The sequence below is a fragment of the Drosophila montana genome, unplaced genomic scaffold (genome assembly GCF_035044405.1).
Source record: "Drosophila montana isolate Dmon_TW-CO22-7 unplaced genomic scaffold, ASM3504440v1 contig_2592_1, whole genome shotgun sequence".
NCBI lineage: Eukaryota > Metazoa > Arthropoda > Insecta > Diptera > Drosophilidae > Drosophila > Drosophila montana.
In genome coordinates this window covers 260,811-283,834 of record NW_026997456.1, presented here as the reverse complement: position 1 = coordinate 283,834, position 23,024 = coordinate 260,811, and the positions used below count along the sequence as shown (strand labels likewise).

Here is a 23,024-nt window from a genome sequence, read left to right as displayed (position 1 = left end):
GGCACAATGTTAAACTGGATATCTTGCATATCTTCTATACGCCTCTGATTGCTTCAGTTATTTCAATTAAGCGTCGCATCCTTTGATGCATGCATGCCTCGTTCGATTTGCTGTCACATGTATGATATTGCCGTGGCTGTCTGCGAGATTAATGACTTCAATTGGCAAGTCGGCCAGTGACTGCATCCTTGACTCGCATTATATTCAGCATTCAACGTTTTCCAGTCTCCCCACACTCAGCGCAACCCACAAAGTAGAACCCACTTGAGGCGGCGACAAGCGTGCAGACTCTTTTGCCAACTCGTTTTCCCACCGTTTAATTGGCATCATTTGTCTAACAAGAACAACCAACGGCGGCGACTTGTTTTGCTTGCGTTCATTTGCAGTTGTTAGCTCTACGTCTATCAAAACATCTTGAGTAGTGAAATCTGTGAACTGCTGTTTGCTGTTGCCTAGTCTTGTCTACGCGAAAATTTGTCACGGGTCAGAGCATGCATAGTTCTCTTGACCAGATATCTGTAAAGTCAAATAAAATAGTAACTGCCAAACACATAATAAATCGATCGAAAAGAAATGGAAACTTTATATATCCACGCTGTATATATATATATATATCTGAAATAATCTTGCATTCAAATCTGACTACATATTTTTTAGTCAAAATCTTACCCTTAACATTTGTACATAGACTTGGGTCAAAAAGTCCCATTCGCACAGCTCCCTTAAAACTCAACCGATTTTCATGAGGATTGGCTTTTTGTTCATGGTTTTCCCTCTAGAATAATCTGGCATTCAAATCTGAACATCCATTTCTTAGTCGAATTTCGTGTCAAAATCTTACCCCAAGATTCGTATATAGACATGGGTCCAAACTTCCCATGCCTATAACTCGGTCAAAACTCATCCGATTTTTGCGAGGTTTGGCTTTTTATTCATGGTTTTCACTCTAGAATAATCTGGCATTCAAATCTGAACATCCATTTCTTAGTCGAATTTCGTGTCAAAATCTTACCCCAAGATTCGTATATAGACATGGGTCCAAGCTTCCCATGCCTATAACTCGGTCAAAACTCATCCGATTTTTGCGAGGTTTGGTTTTTTATTCGTTGTTTTCCCTCTAGAATAATCTGGCATTCAAATCTGAACACATATTTTGTAAACGAATTTCATGTCAAAATCTTACCCCAAGATTCGTATATAGACATGGGTCTAAACTTCCCATTCCCATAACTCGGTCAAATCTCATCCGATTTTTGCGAGATTTGGCTTTTTATTCATGGTTTTCCCTCTAGAATAATCTGGCATTCAAATCTGAACATCTATTTTTTAGTCGAATTTCATGTCAAAATCTTACCCCAAGATTCGTATATAGACATGGGTCCAAACTTCCCATTCCCATAACTCGGTCAAATCTCACCCGATTTTGGCGAGGTTTTGCTTTTTATTCATGGCCTTCCCTCTAGAATAATCTGGCATTCAAATCTGAACGTCTATTTTTTAGTCGAATTTCATGTCAAAATCTTACCCCAAGATTCGTATATAGACATGGGTCCAAACTTCCCATGCCTATAACTCGGTCAAATCTCATCCGATTTTGGCGAGGTTTGGCTTTTTATTCATGGTGTTCCCTCTAGAATAATCTGGCATTCAAATCTGAACCCCAATTTTTTATTTGAATTTGATGTCAAAATTTTACCCCAAGATTCGTATATAGACATGGGTCCAAACTTCCCATGCCTATGAGTCGGTCAAATCTCATCCGATTTTTGCGAGGCTTGGCTTTTTATTCATGGTTTTCCCTCTAGAATAATCTGGCATTCAAATCTGAACATCTATTTCTTAGTCGAATTTCATGTTAAAATCTTACCCCAAGATTCGAATTGGACATATAGTCCAAACTTCCCATGCCTATAACTCGGTCAAATCTCCTCCGATTTTTGCGAGTTTTGGCTTTTTATTCATGGTTTTCCCTCTAGAATAATCTGGCATTCAAATCTGAACACATATTTTGTAGTCGAATTTCATGTCAAAATCTTACCCCAAGATTCGTATATAGACATGGGTCTAAACTTCCCATTCCCATAACTTGGTCAAATCTCATCCGATTTTTACGAGGTATGGCTTTTTATTCATGGTTTTCCCTCTAGAATAATCTGGCATTCAAATCTGAACATCTATTTCTTAGTCGAATTTCATTTTAAAATCTTACCCCAAGATTCGTATATAGACATGGGTCCAAACTTCCCATTCCCATAACTCGGTCAAATCTCACCCGATTTTGGCGAGGTTTTGCTTTTTATTCATTGCCTTCCCTCTAGAATAATCTGGCATTCAAATCTGAACGTCTATTTTTTAGTCGAATTTCATGTCAAAATCTTACCCCAAGATTCGTATATAGACATGGGTCCAAACTTCCCATGCCTATAACTCGGTCAAATCTCATCCGATTTTTGCGAGGTTTGGCTTTTTATTCATGGTGTTCCCTCTAGAATAATCTGGCATTCAAATCTGAACCCCAATTTTTTATTTGAATTTCATGTCAAAATCTTACCCCAAGATTCGTATATAGACATGGGTCCAAACTTCCCATGCCTATGAGTCGGTCAAATCTCATCCGATTTTTGCGAGGCTTGGCTTTTTATTCATGGCTTTCCCTCTAGAATAATCTGGCATGCAAATCTGAACACATATTTTTTAGTCGAATTTCATGTTAAAATCTTACCCCAAGATTCGTATATAGACATGGGTCGAAACTTCCCATTCCCATAACTCGGTCAAATCTCACCCGATTTTGGCGAGGTTTTGCTTTTTATTCATGGCCTTCCCTCTAGAATAATCTGGCATTCAAATCTGAACGTCTATTTTTTAGTCGAATTTCATGTCAAAATCTTACCCCAAGATTCGTATATAGACATGGGTCAAACTTCCCATGCCATAACTCGGTCAAATCTCATCCGATTTTGCGAGGTTGGTTTTTTTCTGGTTTCCCTCTAGAATAATCTGGCATTCAAATCTGAACACATATTTTTTAGCGAATTTCCCTATAACTCGGTCAAATCTCATCCGATTTTTGCGAGGTTTGGCTTTTTATTCATGGCTTTCCCTCTAGAATAATCTGGCATTCAAATCTGAACACCAATTTTTTAGTCGAATTTCATGTCAAAATCTTACCCCAAGATTCGTATATAGACATGGGTCCAAACTTCCCATGCCTATAACTCGGTCAAATCTCATCCGATTTTTGCGAGGCTTGGCTTTTTATTCATGGTTTTCCCTCTAGAATAATCTGGCATTCAAATCTGAACATCCTATTTTTTAGTCGAATTTCATGTCAAAATCTTACCCCAAGATTCGTATATGGACATGGGTCCAAACTTCCCATGCCTATAACTCGGTCAAATCTCATCCGATTTGTACGAGGTATGGCTTTTTATTCATGGTTTTCCCTCTAGAAAAATCTGGCATTCAAATCTGAACACATATTTTTTAGTCGAATTTCATGTCAAAATCTTACCCCAAGATTCGTATATAGACATGGGTCCAAACTTCCCATTCCCATAACTCGGTCAAATCTCATCCGATTTTTACGACGATTGTGGGCTTATTCATGGTTTTCCCTCTAGAATAATCTGGCATTCAAATCGAACACTATTTTTAGTCGAATTTCATGTCAAAATCTTACCCAAGATTCGTATATAGACATGGGTCAAACTTCCCATGCCATAACTCGGTCAAATCTCATCCGATTTTACGAGGTATGGCTTTTTATTCATGGTTTTCCCTCTAGAATAATCTGGCATTCAAATCTGAACATCTATTTCTTAGTCGAATTTCATGTTAAAATCTTACCCCAAGGTTCGTGTATAGACATGGGTCCAAACTTCCCATGCCTATAACTCGGTCAAATCTCATCCGATTTTTGCGAGGTTTGGCTTTTTATTCATGGTTTTCCCTCTAGAATAATCTGGCATTCAAATCTGAACACATATTTTGTAGTCGAATTTCATGTCAAAATCTTACCCAAGATTCGTATATAGACATGGGTCCAAACTTCCCATGCCTATAACTCGGTCAAATCTCATCCGATTTTTGCGAGGTTTGGCTTTTTATTCATGGTTTTCCCTCTAGAATAATCTGGCATTCAAATCTGAACACATATTTTGTAGTCGAATTTCATGTCAAAATCTTACCCAAGATTCGTATATAGACATGGGTCCAAACTTCCCATTCCCATAACTCGGTCAAATCTCATCCGATTTTTGCGAGGTTTGGCTTTTTATTCATGGTTTTCCCTCTAGAATAATCTGGCATTCAAATCTGAACACATATTTTTTAGTCGAATTTCATGTCAAAATCTTACCCCAAGATTCGTATATAGACATGGGTCCAAACTTCCCATTCCCATAACTCGGTCAAATCTCATCCGATTTTTACGAGGTTGGCTTTTTATTCATGGTTTTCCCTCTAGAATAATCTGGCATTCAAATCTGAACACTATTTTTAGTCGAATTTCATGTCAAAATCTTACCCCAAGATTCGTATATAGACATGGGTCCAAACTTCCCATTCCCATAACTCGGTCAAATCTCATCCGATTTTTGCGAGGTTTGGCTTTTTATTCATGGTTTTCCCTCTAGAATAATCTGGCATTCAAATCTGAACATCTATTTTTTAGTCGAATTTCATGTCAAAATCTTACCCCAAGATTCGTATATAGACATGGGTCCAAACTTCCCATTCCCATAACTCGGTCAAATCTCATCCGATTTTTGCGAGATTTGGCTTTTTATTCATGGTTTTTCCCCTCTAAACATGGAATCTGACCCCAGATTCGTATATAGACATGGGTCCAAACTTCCCATGCCATAACTCGGTCAAATCTCATCCGATTTTTGCGAGGTTTGGCTTTTTATTCGTGGTTTTCCCTCTAGAATAATCTGGCATTCAAATCTGAACACATATTTTTTAGTCGAATTTCATGTCAAAATCTTACCCCAAGATTCGTATATAGACATGGGTCCAAACTTCCCATGCCTATAACTCGGTCAAATCTCATCCGATTTTTGCGAGGTTTGGCTTTTTATTCGTGGTTTTCCCTCTAGAATAATCTGGCATTCAAATCTGAACACATATTTTTTAGTCGAATTTCATGTCAAAATCTTACCCCAAGATTCGTATATAGACATGGGTCCAAACTTCCCATGCCCATAACTCGGTCAAATCTCATCCGATTTTTGCGAGGTTTGGCTTTTTATTCATGGTTTTCCCTCTAGAATAATCTGGCATTCAAATCTGAACACTATTTTTTAGTCGAATTTCATGTCAAAATCTTACCCCAAGATTCGTATATAGACATGGGTCCAAACTTCCCATTCCCATAACTCGGTCAAATCTCATCCGATTTTACGAGGTATGGCTTTTTATTCATGGTTTGAATCTGTTCAAATCTCATCCCGATTCGTATTAGACGAGGTTTGGCTTTTTATTCATGTTTTCCCTCTAGAATAATCTGGCATTCAAATCTGAACACTATTTTTTAGTCGAATTTCATGTCAAAATCTTACCCCAAGATTCGTATATAGACATGGGTCCAAACTTCCCATGCCTATAACTCGGTCAAATCTCATCCGATTTTTGCGAGGTTTGGCTTTTTATTCGTGGTTTTCCCTCTAGAATAATCTGGCATTCAAATCTGAACACTATTTTTTAGTCGAATTTCATGTCAAAATCTTACCCCAAGATTCGTATATAGACATGGGTCCAAACTTCCCATGCCTATAACTCGGTCAAATCTCATCCGATTTTTGCGAGGTTTGGCTTTTTATTCATGGTTTTCCCTCTAGAATAATCTGGCATTCAAATCTGAACATCTATTTCTTAGTCGAATTTCATGTTAAAATCTTACCCCAAGATTCGTATATAGACATGGGTCCAAACTTCCCATTCCCATAACTCGGTCAAATCTCATCCGACTTTTGCGAGATTTTTTTCCCTCTAGAATAATCTGGCATTCAAATCTGAACATCTATTTTTTAGTCGAATTTCATGTCAAAATCTTACCCCAAGATTCGTATATAGACATGGGTCTAAACTTCCCATTCCCATAACTCGGTCAAATCTCATCCGATTTGTACGAGGTATGGCTTTTTATTCATGGTTTTCCCTCTAGAATAATCTGGCATTCAAATCCGAACACATATTTTTTAGTCGAATTTCATGTTAAAATCTTACCCCAAGATTCGTATATAGACATGGGTCCAAACTTCCCATGCCTATAACTCGGTCAAATCTCATCCGATTTTTACGAGGTTTGGCCCTTTATTCATGGCCTTCCCTCTAGAATAATCTGGCATTTAAATCTGAATACCTATTTTTTAGTCGAATTTCATGTCATAATCTTACCCCAAGATTCGTATATAGACATGGGTCTAAAACTCCCATTCCTATAACTCGGTCAAATCTCATCCGATTTTTGCGGGGTTTGGCTGTTTATTCATGGTTTTCCCTCTAAAATAATCTGGCATTCAAATCTGAACACATATATATTAGTCGAATTTCATGTCAAAATCTTACCCCAAGATTCGTATATAGACATGGGTCCAAACTTCCCATGCCTATAACTCGGTCAAATCTCATCCGATTTTTGCGAGGTTTGGCTTTTTATTCATGTTTTTCCCTCTAGAATAATCTGGCATTCAAATATGAACACATATTTTTTAGTCGAATTTCATGTCAAAATCTTACCCCAAAATTCGTATATAGACATGGGTCCAAACTTCCCATTCCCATAACTCGGTCAAATCTCACCCGATTTTTACGAGGCTTGGCTTTTTATAAATGGTTTTCCCTCTAGAATAATCTTGCATTCAAATCTGACAACAAAATTTTTGGTCGAATTTCATGTCAACATATTACCCCAAGATTCGTATATAGACATGGGTCCAAACTTCCCATGCCTATAACTCGGTCAAATCTCATCCGACTTTTGCGAGGTTTGGTTTTTTATTCGTGGTTTTCCCTCTAGAATAATCTGGCATTCAAATCTGAACACATATTTTTTAGTCGAATTTCATGTCAAAATCTTACCCCAAGATTCGTATATAGACATGGGTCCAAACTTCCCATTCCCATAACTCGGTCAAATCTCATCCGATTTTTGCGGGGTTTGGCTGTTTATTCATGGTTTTCCCTCTAAAATAATCTGGCATTCAAATCTGAACACATATATTTTAGTCGAATTTCATGTCAAAATCTTACCCCAAGATTCGTATATAGACATGGGTCCAAACTTCCCATTCCCATAACTCGGTCAAATCTCATCCGATTTTTGCGAGGTTATTCATGGTGTTTCCTCTAGAATAATCTGGCATTCAAATCTGAACACATATGTATATTTGCGTCGAATTTCATGACAATTTCTTATTCTTATCTTTATTCACAAAAAACAAGAGGTAATTAAAATAAATTTACATGTTTAACTTTATACTTGGTCAAAAGCCATTTCGATACCTTTCTTGGTTCTAAATGAATTTGACTCAACTTTACTGTTTTACATGCGGCAGTACTTAACTAAATTCGACTTTTCGCTACCTCACTAATTGCAGTCAATCGCTATGATAAACATTTACCTGCAGCTTCAATCTATCGCCAATCTAACAATCAGCGGCCTGGGAGCTATTGTTCATTGTTCACATTATATTTTTTTTTCCTAGGTGAAGCGTCGACACAATTATATCACACGACTTTGTTATTGTTGTTATTATTATTGACGTGGTTGCTGACCCAGACACATCGGGAAGGACGTGTGCGCGCTTTCCTTTCCTTTCCTTGTGCCGTGTATCCTTGGATGCCGTCTGTTTGTAACGCATATAACGAGCGCAATTTAACAATTCCTTGTCGACAATTAACATGTAAACACCCAATACTGGTGGGCCGTTTGTCCTTACTTTTTGCCGTTTGATCAAAATATATTATTTTGTTTTGTTTTTGGTCCTAGTATAATTTAATTTTTTGGTTTTTCCGTTTAGTCAAAATTTTGTCGACCCTAGTTTAATTTGATTTTTTGTTTCCGTTTTATATTTAATTTTGTCGACGGTATAATTTTGTTTTTTTGTTTCCTCCTTTTTTCTGTTTAATCAAAATATATTAATTTTGTCGACGGTAGTATAATTTAATTTTCGGTTTTTTTCCTTTTAATCGGGATATATTTATTTTGCTGCGTGGGATTTTAAAATACCTGGTTCCTATTCTTCTCTCGTACTACTCGCTGTGCGTTTGTCGATATTGACATGCCGATTGTCTGCCACTGCCCACTTTTCCGATTCATACATAACAAAGACCCATTTTATTCTTGAGTTTGGCTCCTGTCTGGTGCCCACAATATTCAATATATCAAGACATAATTAATTCTTTTGAAAAACTTTTATGATTTTTCTTCCGTTCACCTGGGATCCTGGTGTTCTGCTTCTATTTTTTAATTTTCCAGTCTACCCCTGATATTGAATATACCTTTAAATCATATAATTATTTTTGGCGTAAAATTTGCTCGTAATTAAAAACTACCCAATTAGAGGGCATAACATGTACAGCTTAAGGAAAGAGTATCATTTGCCATGAGCAAGGGAATTGAAATAAAACTTGTCATTAACTCAATACCAGCTACCGAATATGTAGATTCGATCTTTGAATATTTGGTAGACACAGACCAACCAAATTGCAGAATTTCGCTTTGGCCATTTACGGTGTATACGTGATATTTGAAATGCATCTACCGCAGCACGTTTATCGCTTGGCTTATCGCACTCCGATTATCTGGTACGCTCCGCTTCTGCAGTGCTCGACAATAGTTAGTATGCCAGATCAGAGATTATTTTTATCACAGCTCTGATAAGTTTATCTTATTCATGGTCGCAAGTCTTTATAACTTTTGTTGAGATTAGATAACCGTTGTGCTTGTGCCGCCGTCTGATTTGTAAATCAAAACTTGTTTTGGTCTATATTTATATTTTTCTTTGTTCGCTTTGCATTGTAAATTGTTATACGCACACAGTCGAATCTGTCGCATGCCCAATTTTAATTTTTGTGTCTCTCTATAAAGTGCATAGTTCTGTGTGTGGGGTGTTATCTGTGTCATTTGTTTACTTTCATGTTATTTATTGTTGTTTTTGTATAGTTGTGAGTACGCAGTCTATTGTCTTTGCGATAATTTTGTCATAAACAAAATACACAACTCACACACAACCGACATTTCTGCTTCTACCCACAATTCGAAGAGCCAATTTCTTGAATGCTAACTATTTTATATATAGTAATAAGCTCGTGTAACTTCGGTTAGAAGAATTTATCTTATCTCTTATATTGGAAAACAGTCGTAAATTTTTACTTGCGACTTCCCCCAACCCCTTAAAAATACTGATGATGTCTTTTGGTATATTTGAATTCTTCAAAATTGCTCGATAATCTAAATCTATGCACCCTCTCAACCGGGAATTTTTACTATTTGAAAGCTTTTTCACATTGGCAATCGCTGTAGCGCACTCCAAAACTCGCATGGGCCCTATCAGATATCAGTGGAAGCACTAAAAAACAGCAAATAGCCTCTCTCTCTCTCTCTCACCTTGTCTCATTCTCTCTTTCTTTCCATTCATATCTCTCAGTAGCTAAATTATTTCCACCCTTACAGCTGGCAACGCCTTCCTTAAAAGTCTTCGAATTGGTGGGCTTATTTTGCTGTTAAACGTTGCCGGACTTTCTTTGAGAGCTGCTGACCCATCAATAGAAACTGCATTTGATCACAAACAACAATAGATATAGCATTATTTTATTCTGAAAGCAAATAAGTCGTAGCAGAAAGTGAAAAGCGTTGCGAAAGTCAAAGCAGATGACAAAAATGGCACGGGTAAAAAGACGATTTTTTCATTTGAGGCGCGATACTCCGTGCTATCAGACGACAATTAGTCATAGTCCAAAACGATATACTGAATAATTTCTAGCGTTATCTAATTTTCTGCTATTCTTTTGCTACCTTTATTTTTTGTTTTTTTTAGACCCGATATGGAGAAGCCCATGCAGCATGCGCCCGCTCCCGCTCCCGTTGGGAAAGTCTCTCAAATTGCCAACATCTTCCAGCGGAAACCCATTGAAATTCAGCCGGTCGAGCAGCTTAGCGCCGTGGCCGCAGCTCACGCAGCAGCCGCCGCCGCCGCAGCTGCAGCTCATCCTCCAGTGCGCACCGAATCCCATTCGGCTAGATTTAACAACGCACGAGCACTCTTTGAAAAACTGGGAGTCGAGTCCAATGTATCGAATGTGAGCGCACGTCTAATGCGCAGCGGTTCACGTGAGGATAACCTGTACGAAGGCTCCGATCGCTCCTCATCGCGCTCCTCGGATCGCTCGCAGTCTCCGCCGAAGCGGCGTATGCCCTTCCCGTCCGGCGCATCCCTCACTCAGAGTAACAACGGCGATCGTCTCAACAATACCAAATTTATCGTGGATCCAACGGCAGCTGCCAAATATCCACAGCACAATTTATCACGGCTGAAGCTGGAAGAGTTGAACCAAGTTGCAGCATCGCCGCCTCCATCGAGCGGTTCGGTCAGTGCGCTTTTTGCCGGTGGCGGCGACAAGCCGGAGAAACCCGAGCGCAAATTCAATTCTCGCGAGCTTATTGAGAAGCAAAAGAAGTGGACTTCGCACTTCACCAAGACAAAGACAACACGTACTCATAGCGATCTCAATCGTTGTGATATCATACGCACCGTGCCCGGCACAGGCCTCATTATGGATGGCGAGAAGACGCCAAAAACGATGCCGCCTGTACCCGTGACGGCGAGCCCGGCGGCCATTCCTCCTCCCCCTACGGCTATTCCACCAGAGATAAAGCCGCGAAGTGGCAAAATTGGCAGTCCTGTGAAATCGCCTCCCTTGCCGCCCATTCCAGCCATTAAGCCAAAGAATCTTAGTCCCGTGAAATTCAATACGGACCACGTGCGTTCGCCAACCAAATGCGCTGAGGCGACGGCGCCACCACCACCACCAGCCAAATCCGCAGCCGTCACGGCGGCCATGCAACGCTCAGCGCTGTTGCAACAGGAGCAGCAGCAGCAGCAGCAAATAACTGCCCCTGTGCCGCCTGAGAAGCCACGCAAAAAGTCCATCGATATTGTCGACGATGCAGCGCCTACCACTTGCTCCTCGCCCGCGTCCTGCGCCTCGCCCACCATGATGCAGGCAACCAAGCGAGGTTCTATCGATGCGGCTGTCCCTGAAGCATCATTTACAGGCAATAGCAATGGCCTTAGTGGAAGCACCAATTCAGCAACATCTGGCTCGCCGGTGGCCAGCGCATCATCGGGACCATCCTCACCCGTGCATACTGAGGATGAAAAACAAGAGAATGAGTCCACAGAGAAGTCTGATACTGAGGCTTATCCCAACAGCTACAATAGTGTGCCACGACGACGACGACGGAGTGAAAACGAGGGTAAGTTAAACTTTTTTTTAAAGGACCTTCAGAGGCCGGTATATTATTATAAAAGCATGTAAAATCCCAGGGCAGACATTTCCAGCCTCATAATGGATATTTCATAAATCCATTTTTACTGGCTCAGTCTCTATTCTTTCTATTGATTTTTTCACCTCTGACTAGCTATCTTCCTTTTTATACCCTGTACCCACAAATGAGCAAAAAGGTATATTGATTTTGTTCAAACGAAGGTAACAGGCAGATGGAGACGTGTGCCCATGACCCCATAATGTGTATTATTCTTTAGGACGACAACCGGATTTGATTTGGCTATGTCCGTCTATATGTATTATATAATATCCCATACGCAAAACGAGCTTTTCATTTTTTTTTTGGCGATATCTCGTCTGATTTGTAAAATATCGATAACAGTCGATAAACTATAAGATCTAGGTACACCAGATGTTTATGCTCTATATAGATTATATATACAGATTAACAGCATTTCCCTTTCACTATATATTCTTACCATATATCTACAGATTTTTAATTGTTTTCTGATGGAATGCTAAAAAATGTCAAAGAGCTTCTTGTTTTTGCTCTTTCACTCTAAATCATTATAAAATAACAGGGTATTTGGTAGTCGAGACGTCTTGAGCAGTTTTCTTTATGTGGTAGTTAGTTGATTCAGTGAAATAATTCCTAAAATGAATGTACGCCAGAATACACTGTGTTCTCCAACTTTTAACTATGTACAACTAGCGCACTTTGTGTCCCTGGGTTCAAGCACCTTAGCTGACATGTTTTGGATGTGTGTGGGTGTGTGAGTGTGCGTGTGTGTGTGTTGTAAACCCCTAGGCATATACGAGACACAGAGTTCGAAGCAGGTCGACGTTAGGTTCTGCGCACATTGCTCGCTGTTTTGCTGCCCTTCTATGCCCATTCCATCGTTTATTATAGCATTTCTTTTTTTTAAACTGCACACAATTCGTGACTTCAAATGCCCCCCTCCTCCTCACCTCTCCTCCGCCCTGTTCAAGTTGCTGCAGTTTGTTTTGCTTGGCTCTCAGAGAGGCGCACATTCCAATATGGGTCAAATACACCAGGCATATCAAATGCAGCCCCCATGGCGCAAGTAGCAACAACAGCATTCCAAGCTTTGTGTCTGTCCGTCCATCCTCCTCCTCCTCTCGTTGCCAGAGTCTTCACAGCAATCTGTTGTCGACCATCTCCAAGCGACGAAGACGGCGACGTTGCGGATTTTGTTGGGATTCTCTTGGCCAGCAATCTGCTCTAACGTCTCGCCTCACCGTCCTCCCGTCGCTCCTCCGTTGAGGCTCTATACATAAAATTGTATTAATGCCAGATTAAGAATTCAGAGATGCGTTGCTCTTCTTGCCTCCTTTTTGTGCCTTCTGCTTCGTTTTTTCTACTGCTGCTGATTACAAAATTGAAACTTGCACGCTGCGCTTCCGCCTGATATTTTCTGCTGGACTCCGACTTGCGCGAGCTGCCTCGAGGAATGAGTGAGGCAGGAGCGGGCGGGCGAGCGGTGAGGAGAAATCAAATGGACTGCCAGGCCAAGCCTGTTACTTATTAATTCATAATTCTTTAGTGCTCTGTGCTCTGCTGTGGGCGTGGCCTTACCTTGATTATCGATCACGTTGTTGCTGTTAAGACAATGCCACATTTTGAATGCAAAGCCAGAGTCATTATCACTTGAATTGACGGAGGGCAAACCTACCCTGTCTTAATCTTGAAATATTTGAATCAAGTTGTGATTTTCGTTTTCGAAATGTATGAAATTAATTGAAATACATCAATAGCTTGGTATGTGTAGGTTCGCAAATACCATACGCACATGATGTTTATTTTAGTGTTGTGATAACTAAAATAAATCAATTTCTAACTCCATTTTTAGGTTCAAAAGTCTAAGTATAGTCCGTTTGTAACTGCGTACAGGTTGTTTTAATAATTTTTGCTTATATTTTGGCAACGACATATTATAATAACACATCCAAAATCACTTCAATTATAAATAAGCAAAAGTGGGGGACATTAAAAGAAGCCCACATGAATGGGAGAATACTACTAGACACAGGGGACGGTTATGGGAAGGTCTGGAACACTATGAATGGGTCTAGGCAGTCACACGAGTTTATAAATAAAATGGACAGCACTACTTGAGCGCCAGAATGAGTAGCACAGAGCCTAAGGCGGGCATAAGTGTGCCGATCTCTAGAACACTAAGACCAGCGCCAGCCCTCCACATGTAGTACATATATTCGAAGGTATATTGTGTCTGCCAAAATGTTTCTATGTACTGCTCCACTTTATGCTTTGTATATAGACACTCATATAATCAAACAGGCAAATAATCGACATCTCTGTACATAAAACTGGGAAGGTTATCGTTGAAACACTTTTATTGAATTCACGTAAAAATGGTACCCTCAAATATCCTATTTAGACATAGGTCGACATTTTCTACCCCCATAAATCGGTCAAGTCGCATCCCGCGTGGAAAACGCGAGGAACTATGTGGATCCTAGACACGGTCGAACTGAACGCGATGAAGTTGGAACGCTTTAACTTTGAGAGTGATTGTGAAAGTGGCTAAGTGGAATCGGAATCTGGGGATTTCCGAGCTTTTAGCGCCATCTGTGCTAAAGCTTTCGTGTGGGGTAGGCGCTTAGTTGGCGCAGCAACCAGTTGAGAGCTTTCGCCGTTTGCCGCTAGATGGCAGCAGCTGGTGCTTTCAATGGCCTCGCAGAGGGTATTATTATTTGTCGCGCACTCGATTCGATCAAGTCTTAATTGAGAAGTTATTCAAGAACACATCTATTATTACTACTGCAGAACTTAATACTAGGTATATTATAGTATTCCTGCATGTTCCTTACGCATGTGCTTTTGTATTATTTATTGTATACCCCTTGAGTTCAATGCCCTCCCAGTGCGTGGGTTTGTGACAGCCACTTTTATTATTTCCCGCTGCCGTAGCTACCGTGTCGCTAATTTTGTTCTTGCACAAAATTTTCCGTAAAATGTTGGCTTTGGTCAATTCTGTATGGGAATGTAGTTCTTTTTAGCTTTGTCATGGCTTCGATGACGTTTAGAATTATAATATCAATCACGGTAATTTTACCAACTAAATTAATAAACAATTACAAATATTCTAAATAAGTGTAATCTTGTATTAGTTCTAGAAACATAATACAGATAGTAGATTCTAAGAACATTTCTGGCCTTTTCCAACAGACGCTGCTTGTGCAATCTGGCAGTTTGACAAGTGACAACCTTTCGGCCTCAGAGTCTAATTCGCTAGAGAAATGTGTAAGGGATAAGTTTCCCCCACATGGGTCACCCTGTGAAACGGAACTTGGTGCTAGCTGTGCTATTTGTCTGACAGGCCACCAGCAATGGGCAATTTGCCAAAAAGTGCGAACGAAGAGCGCGAAAATGAGCAGGAGAGAGACAGAGACAGGGAGAGGGAGAGACAGAGACAGAGACTGCGTGATAGAGAGAATACGAATCTTGCGCTCTTTTTAGCAGCTGTAGCCGATCAAAAATTCTTTCAATCTTACAAAATTTTGCGCTTGATCTTTTAGTTAATGTCGCGTTTCCGTAGCGTCTCCATTGATAAAGCGTCAATAATTATTTTGTTTAATTCGGGCAACATTATTCGACGCTACGTGCAAGTTTTAATTGCCTCAACTCACATTATATATTTAACTAAGGCCAAACAAACAAAATATCAAAAACACTGGAATTTTTTTAGATTCTACGGAACTTTGATAAATGGAGTGAAAGCTTTGCGCGTTTTCGAATCGTTGCCAGTACCATGACAAATACGATTAATCGCAAACATTATCTTAATCATGCGCATGTTGTCAAGGCGTGATTGAATATAAACATTATTACAAAACATATTTTTTTATGTCATTAAGTTTTCTAAATCCAAAAAAGAAGCTTTCGTTCGTCTGCAGCTTGATTTGCATCTAAATCATTATAGCCGTAATAAGATTTCAACTTAAATTCGATTTTAAGTTATACCTGGAGGGCGACGAGGTCCGTCGAATCGGATCGCTATAACTTAGTTTCCATGGTGGTGATCGTCCAAAAATACATATACCTAGACTACCGAAATATTGTTTACTTAGAGCTTAGTGGGGCATAATTTGCCATCAGCATTTTGTTAAACAAAGGCTTCGACAAGTACGGAGAGAAACTTATTTTTCTCTGTACTTTTGTATATTGCAACATAGCAACAAGCACAAAAATAACAACATACAACCGAAACAATGAAGACAATTTTCTATGCATACAATTTTAGAAACTCATTCTAAATTTGTCTGACGACTGAAAAAACAAAATATATTCGGTCAACGGGAGGGATTTGTTCACGATTGTTTAATGGCTGAACTCGTTATCTCTCAATATTAACCCATTCTATCTGTCTATCTGTCTGTGGTCTTGAATTTTTCTAGTCAGTTAAATAATTTTTAAACGATTTCGATGGTTGTGTTTAATACAAATTATTTTTGGCAAGGCCCAATATTATTTTAATGATTCTTAATCGTTAATCAATGTTTTGTTAGGATTGTTGTACAACAAACCAAAAAAGAAAAGAGCACAACAGAAATGTTATTTTTTGTTTAGATTTTCAACATTGACCTTGTATCAAGTTTATTTTCTTGAACAGAAACGAATTTACTCTGTCGTATTGGTGTTACCCTCAAAGCGATGTGCATTCAAATTCGACCTCATTACGTTTTTTATTGGCACGCACTCGACCTGCTTTCCCTTGTGACATTAGGAATTCTTGCTTGTCTAATTGGCGTTAAGTATACGCAAGGGATATTTTCACGGGCATAGTTTTAAAACGTGCAAATAAAAACATATTTTGATTTCATTACCGAATCTCGTAAATATTCCATTGTTGTAGGGCTACAAAAAATGTGCAATCAAATTGTAACAGACCTTTAATCGCGTCGTGCATCAACTTGAAATAAGTGCAAAAGAAAATGTGTCTCAGCCTGCGCAACTTGTTCAAAGTCTGTCGAGGTTAGTAAAGAAATAATAAACCTATAACCTGTATATGTAAAATACTAAAAATGTATTCAAACTACTTTTATCTTTGTCAGTTAAATTTTCAGCTAACTATAGCTATTCGGTGTAACTAAATTAATAGCTTAGTTAGTGCTGTTTGCATCTCTTGGGACCGTTTGCATATTGTTGACCTAGCTCATTAGGGATGTTAAATAATTTTTATTTTGTTTATTTCCGTCGGCTTTTATGAATTCATTATTGTTATACCCTTAAAAAGGGTATTATAATCTTATCAAAAAAGGTGTAAGTCATCAAAGGAGGCAACCCAGACTCATTTAAAGATATATACTTGTATTTAATTATTATCAGGTAAAGTTTTAGTATTTCGCAGAATTTGAGAAATACTAATTAACATCGGACTACTTTATCATATAGTTGAAATAGAAAAAATTAATAAGCATAAAAAAAATTTATAATCAAAGTATTTTCTACGAAGGGATATAAGTATTATATATATATATATATATATGTGTGTGTGTTTGTTAGTGTATTCATGCATGTATGTATGTATGCATTCATGTATATACTATTTATGCATGCATGTTTGCTTTCCAAAAACCAAACGCAGACCAAGCTTATTTGACGCTGTGCAGCAAATTTAAATAAAACGAATTTCTGCCAAGTGCTCTCCTCCTCGATTCTCAAGAATTCAATTAGGCTCTGCAGTTGTTCATGCTTCGTATTTTTTTTATGTATGTATGTATGTATGTATGTATGTATGTATGTATGTATGTATGTATGTATGTATGTATGTATGTATGTAAGTATGTATGTAAGTATGTAAGTATGTATGTATGTATGTATGTATGTATGTATGTATGATATGTATTTATGTATGTATGTATGAATGTATTTATGTATGTATGGATGTATGGATGTATGTATGTATGTATTTATGTTCGTATGTATTTATGTATGTATGTAAGTATGTATGTGTGTATCTATGTATGTATGTATTTATTTTCCACACATGCGAGTGGCATTTTTCGAGCCCCATCTTAACATGCACCTTCATCACATAAGGTGACTACAGTGCAATTTTCAGTTTTTAGCTCTAACGGATTAGGCTGTGTGTTGATCACCAATCAGTCAGTCAGGGCAAACAGTTTTCTATAAAGATATAATATATAATATTTATATATAATTTCTTTGCTAAGTCACGACTTTTTTCATACTATAGAACATTTGTCTATAAGGGTATCTAATAGTTGACATCCTGAATATAAACGTTCTTTCGTGTTTTTAATTAAAACAACACGCATGTTTATTTGACGTTAAGCTAGGTGTTCAAAGCAGATCCGTTGTTAGCCTGCTCAAATGAAGTTAGTCAGTCAGCATTGGCAAAATGTGGGCTCTACTTGGTATTCTGGTCGGATTGTCTAACAGCACAACCACAACTACAACTACTTTGGATCTGTCAGATATTAGCTGCCGGATCGCCACAACGGAATCCGCTCAAACCACCTACATATATCGCTGTTTTAGCTGCCCCGCAGCTAATTCGGTTACTTACCAGACTTTGGAACAGAAGCTGTATCGTTGTGTGGCTTCGCAGTTGCCCAGCTGTATGCGCAGCATAGAAGCTCACGAGATCGAGCCAATTCGTCAGACAAGTAGCATGAGTATTTTTCACATACCCGCCGGTGACGCTGGACAGCCTTTGGTGCGCCGAATCTTGGACATGCTGAATCCTCAACAGACGCGGCGACATTTCCATAAATATCTGTTCGTGTGGCCAGAAGCTAGTGAGCAACAGCTAAGGCAACTGTTTGAGGAATGTTGGCGAAAGCAATTGCTCTTCGCTTTGGCAATAACCCAACCGGAGAATATTTACGATTTCCAGCCTTTTGGTGACGAAGGACTGCAACTGAAAAAGGTATCCAGTGATGTCAACTACTACATTGACAAGTTGAGGAATTTGCATGGCCATGAGCTCCGGTTTTCTATGTTCACTCATCCGCTGCGGGCCCAGCCGCTTACGCCTGTGGAGAGCGCAGGCTTTGAAGCTATTGATGGGTCCGTTGCGCGACTTTTGGCCAAAAAACTAAATGCCACAGCTCGCTATGTGGTGCCGCGAGATGGTGAAGCCTATGGACGTTGCCTGGACAATGGCAGTTTCACGGGCGTCGTGCAGGACTTGGTAAATGGCGAAACGCATATTGCACTCAATATACGCTTTGTTTTGGAATGCATGATGCCGTTCCTAGAATCGCTATATCCATACACTCGAACCATTCTCTGCTTAGTGGTTCCGGCGGCAGGACTGCAGCCGGAATATCGTATCTTTGTGACCGCTTTTCGGAATTCCGTTTGGCACCTGCTACTGGCCAATTTCTTGATTGCCTTTGTGCTTTTCGTCCTGTTACAGTTGGTGCTATGTCGCATTGTCGGAGATGCAAGTTCCCACTGGTACGATGTTTTTGAAATGCTCTTCAAGACGCATTTGGGCCAACCCGTCGATCGTTTCTCGCCAATTAGCTCGCTACGCGCATTTCTCATTGGATGGATTCTATTCAGCTATGTGTTGACTTCTTTATACTTTGCCAAGCTGGAGAGCAGCTTTGTCCGGCCAAGCTATCAGCCAGAGATAGATATGCTCGATGAGTTCTCACCAGTTGGTCTGCGTGTACACGGAATAGATACCATGTTTGAGGCTGTCAACTTATCACTTTCGGAGCGACATTATCGTCTGCTTACAGCCAATCACCGAGTGCATCCTCTTCAGGAGAGTGAACAGTTCTTTGAGCTGTTAATCAGCCGTCGTTATAAAAAAGATGTCTTTATTATGCGTGCTGATAAAGCTAAAGAATTCCTTGCACTCACCTTCAATGCAGAGGCGGAACGTCCCGCCTACCACATTGTCAAGCAATATCTGAGATCTATGCCGAGCACCTATGTCCTGCCGCTGGGCTCACCATTTCTATACAAGTTTCAGCAAATATTAAGTAATTTATATGAGCACGGTTTTTTCGAGTACTGGTTGCGCATGGATGATGTGCACCGGAGTCGTACCTCTCAATCCGATGAGTTTTTTGAGGATCTTGGCGAGCAGACCGAACTAGAAGCAGATGAGGATGCTGCAGATCCCGAAGAGTGGCGCCAAAAACGAGTCGTTCTCACTTTGGACATTCTACAGGGCGCATTTTATTTGTGGACCATTGGCATTATTGTGAGCATAGTTGGCTTTCTACTGGAGCAGGGCTATTTCCACTGGCACCGCTTGCACCTTAGTTAATTGTAACTTCGAATCATAACAATTAAATCATTAAAAATAATTTAGCTGCTAGCATTACATTGATATATGTATTACTAAGTGTATTAAGAAGTGTGTTATATTATTTCCCTTTTGAAAACCCTTTGCATTTATTATCATTTAAATAGAAAGAGAATTGACAGAAATTTGGAAACTTTGCCCGAAATTAAACAACAAAATTGAAACCCGCTGTGTACACAACTAAAGGGATTTCATTCCTTAACAAACTTCTCATATCAATTGGTTTGGTTGTAGTTGTAGCTTGGTCTTCTCAAAATGGCCACAGGCTACAGTTCAACGCAATTGCAGACATCTCATAGCGATGAAAGGATCAAGGCGAACGTTCGTCGAGGCAATCAGTCCAGGTCGCCCAATGATGAGAGAAACAGCCAGACGAGTCTTAGGCGAAACACAAGGCTGCAATCTCAGAATCGCTTTTGTCTTCAATATAGCGATGATGATTCGTTTGAAACTGTCGAAGAGTTGCTGAACACAGACTTCCGGTTGATTCTGGCTGTCACTCCCAAGCCTGAGGAGATATTTTGTCCAAAGTCCTCCGATTACCAGCTGGCCATGCATTGGTACAGGAAACTAAGCACCTGGAAGTGCGAGACATTGAACGAGCTGCGCTTACGCCAGGTTTACATGAGTCACCTCAGCGTTTGTTTTAATCAAAAGCGTCTACGCGGCATATTTATGCAAATACCGCCGAATGAACTAATTATGGTGGACTTTATGGAAAAGAGCGAATCTTTGCCATGTTGCACGTCCACGTCAATGATGAACACCAGCGCCTGGCAGGCCATGGCCACCATGATGCAGCAGCAGCAGCAACCGGAAAGAGCAGCAGGAAGTTGCTGCAAAGCTAATGAATCCCATGGAATGTCTCGCTCTGCTGGTGGCAGCAACAAGCGCAGGTGCACACTTCGACCCCCCGCACACAAGATCACCTGCAAATCGAGGCCCAAACTAGTGCCTAGGTATTTTGCTGAGGCAAAGGATTTATATTCCAGCAGCACCTCAAGTGTATCATCGTCACGTGAGAACAAAAGTCAGCACGGTTCTGGCACCTTTGGGTACAACATGCGTCACCGTCGCCCGATCGATGAGCAGGCACGCAAGGATATGAACTATCTGTTGGAAACGATCAAAAGTGAACTACGCGGCCAGGAGAACCAGAACACAGATGAGTACCTCGAATTGGAACTGAGGCGCTATCGTGATTTTTATGCACGCCATAGGCACACGGATCCCGAATTTAAGGTCAATGTGGCTGCGGGTCCGGAAAAAGAGCGTATCTTTATGCTTCTGAATATGCAAAACGATTTGGTCAAATTGTTGTCTGACTGAAAAGCTATAACCCAATTGTTCTATTTTGTATGTTTTGTAACAGACAAAAATAAACTTGGTCATGAAGTTTAAAGTTGTTACTTTTAATGTTTTAATTCACTTTATGAACTTGTTTTATTGACAGAATTTGTTTTTATATTGAGAAATAATAGTTATAAATTGAATAGTTAAAAAATTGAAATATTTCAATAACAGCGTATTAATTCCTTTGCATTACAGGTCAAAAATCTGTGGACGAAACATCAATCCAGCAGCAGGAACATCAATATTCAAGCTCCAACTCCATCAACAACTCCCCGCAGCGTGTGCCCCACAAGCGGAGCAGCATCACGGTAAATATGCCTGCGGCCGGACTGGGTCAGCGACCGCCTAGCATCATTTCGACGGCCAGCCAGGACGAGGGTCCTGTGCTGAGTGCGAGTGAGACAGCGTCCGAGCGGAAGATCAAGCTACAGTCACCAGCATGTGATGCCACTCCGCCGGAGCAGCTCAACAACAGTCTCAACTATGTGGATGTCGGCTATCGCCTCAATCCCGATGGCAGCGAGTCACGCGATGTCTACAGCAGCGAAGCGGATCTCTATGTTACGGCCAAGGTGAGCGACATGCAGCGTAAGTTTCACGGCGCCAACGGCTTCTCCCACGAGTCGAGCACAGTGTATGCGATAATTGTGCCAGAGCAGCAAGAGCCACAGATTGGGACATCCTCACGTGTTCTGCTGCAGTCTCCCACATCAAGTCTCGATGGATCGCCGCTATATCGTGGCGCCTTCAATTCGCCGCCCGTGGGCGTGGTTTCGCCTATAAGGCGCCGCAACAATGGACAGCAAAGTGAACAGAATGGCGGAGGGAGCGAAACATGCAGCACTAAATCCACTCCCCCAATGTCGCCAGCTCGTGCCGGGCTAATCAAGGGTATTGCGCCCATTGCGTCCATAGATCCTCATGAGGCGGAACTCAACCTGGAGGAGGAGGAGGAGGAAGAAGAGGACGAGCAATTGGCTGTGGAATATGTCGAGGTGATGAAAGAGGTGGCGCCTGTTTTGCCTGAACGGCGTGCGCCTGCACTTGAGCTTCAAGATCTGGAGTATGCGGACACTAGCGCTGGCGAGGATGAGGAGGACATATTACAACATTTAAACACGGATGTTATCGATGAGATGAGCAAGGTGCATGTAACTTCTGCTTCTGCTCCTGCTGCTGCTTCCGCCGCGGCCATGCCACGCGATGACAGCTTACCGGATGCCATGACAGCCGCCGAGGCCGAGCGATTGTTGAGTTCAAGGTGAGATCCTCTGCGACATTCTCCAAATGCATGCTGCTCCTTATAAATGTTTCAGTTAGTAGTTATAGTGAAGCATGTGGAATGGATATCATAAATAATCGTTTTATTTAAACTTGCTTTAGTAAGGAGCACTTGTACTCCTTAAATATATATATATAGAGAGTTCCTGTTGCTTAAGTTGGTCTTAGGCATTTTTAGATAGCTCGCAGCCAGAGTTCAAGCAGTTAGTCGAGGCTTCTTTTGTATATCCTCTTCGTTTTGTGTTATTTTCTTTATGTAATCCTTCTTCCTGTTTTATACACTCACAACCTAGTGTAAACATTTATCTTTGCCTCCCAAGTCGGGCTTTGTTTGTCCGCCTGAGTCCATTTAAAGCATTTATAATGATGGTCACACCTCCAACCTCATCAAACTTGTAATTTGAAGCTTTTTTGTATCGTTAGTCGTTCATTCAGTCACCCTTACACAGAGTTCTAGTTTCAGTTCTGCCACCTTCCGTACACTCTCTAGAGTCTTGTGCTTGAATTGTAACCTTGGAAAAGTCCTGGCCATGTACC

At 40.4% G+C, this 23,024-nt stretch overlaps 3 protein-coding genes and 1 long non-coding RNA gene across 15 annotated transcripts in view; 3 read left to right on the top strand and 1 right to left on the bottom strand.

The window, feature by feature from the left end:
* Nucleotides 1-23,024, top strand: part of Spn (Spinophilin) — a 48,886-nt gene that overhangs the window by 10,409 nt on the left and 15,453 nt on the right. For all 11 annotated transcript variants that reach the window (XM_064683397.1, XM_064683394.1, XM_064683392.1 and 8 more), the window contains exons 3-4: nucleotides 10,047-11,485; nucleotides 21,402-22,467. In XM_064683397.1, the coding sequence (XP_064539467.1) occupies nucleotides 10,054-11,485; nucleotides 21,402-22,467 (2,498 nt within the window). In that variant the 5' untranslated portion in view covers nucleotides 10,047-10,053. The remainder of the gene's footprint in view (nucleotides 1-10,046; nucleotides 11,486-21,401; nucleotides 22,468-23,024) is intronic.
* Nucleotides 265-2,448, bottom strand: LOC135429173 (uncharacterized). 2 transcript variants are annotated; one of them, XR_010436381.1, is made up of 3 exons: nucleotides 1,868-2,448; nucleotides 1,526-1,811; nucleotides 265-516 (listed from the first exon to the last, which is right to left on the bottom strand). It is a non-coding gene; the product is annotated as an uncharacterized LOC135429173 (long non-coding RNA). The 2 variants fall into 2 exon arrangements; XR_010436380.1 differs by having other exon boundaries at nucleotides 1,526-1,801.
* On the top strand, nucleotides 17,925-19,884 carry Ir68b (Ionotropic receptor 68b). The gene has a single exon (XM_064683401.1). The coding sequence runs from the start codon at nucleotides 17,925-17,927 to the stop codon at nucleotides 19,812-19,814; it is 1,890 nt and encodes a 629-aa protein (XP_064539471.1). The 3' UTR covers nucleotides 19,815-19,884.
* LOC135429167 (uncharacterized) lies at nucleotides 19,954-21,255 on the top strand. Its single transcript, XM_064683417.1, has one exon. The coding sequence runs from the start codon at nucleotides 20,109-20,111 to the stop codon at nucleotides 21,180-21,182; it is 1,074 nt and encodes a 357-aa protein (XP_064539487.1). The 5' UTR covers nucleotides 19,954-20,108; the 3' UTR covers nucleotides 21,183-21,255.

Coding starts and splice junctions, on each gene's coding strand:
- Ir68b (XM_064683401.1), top strand. CDS start 17,925: ATGTGGGCTCTACTTGGTATTCTGGTCGGATTGTCTAACAGCACAACC.
- LOC135429167 (XM_064683417.1), top strand. CDS start 20,109: ATGGCCACAGGCTACAGTTCAACGCAATTGCAGACATCTCATAGCGAT.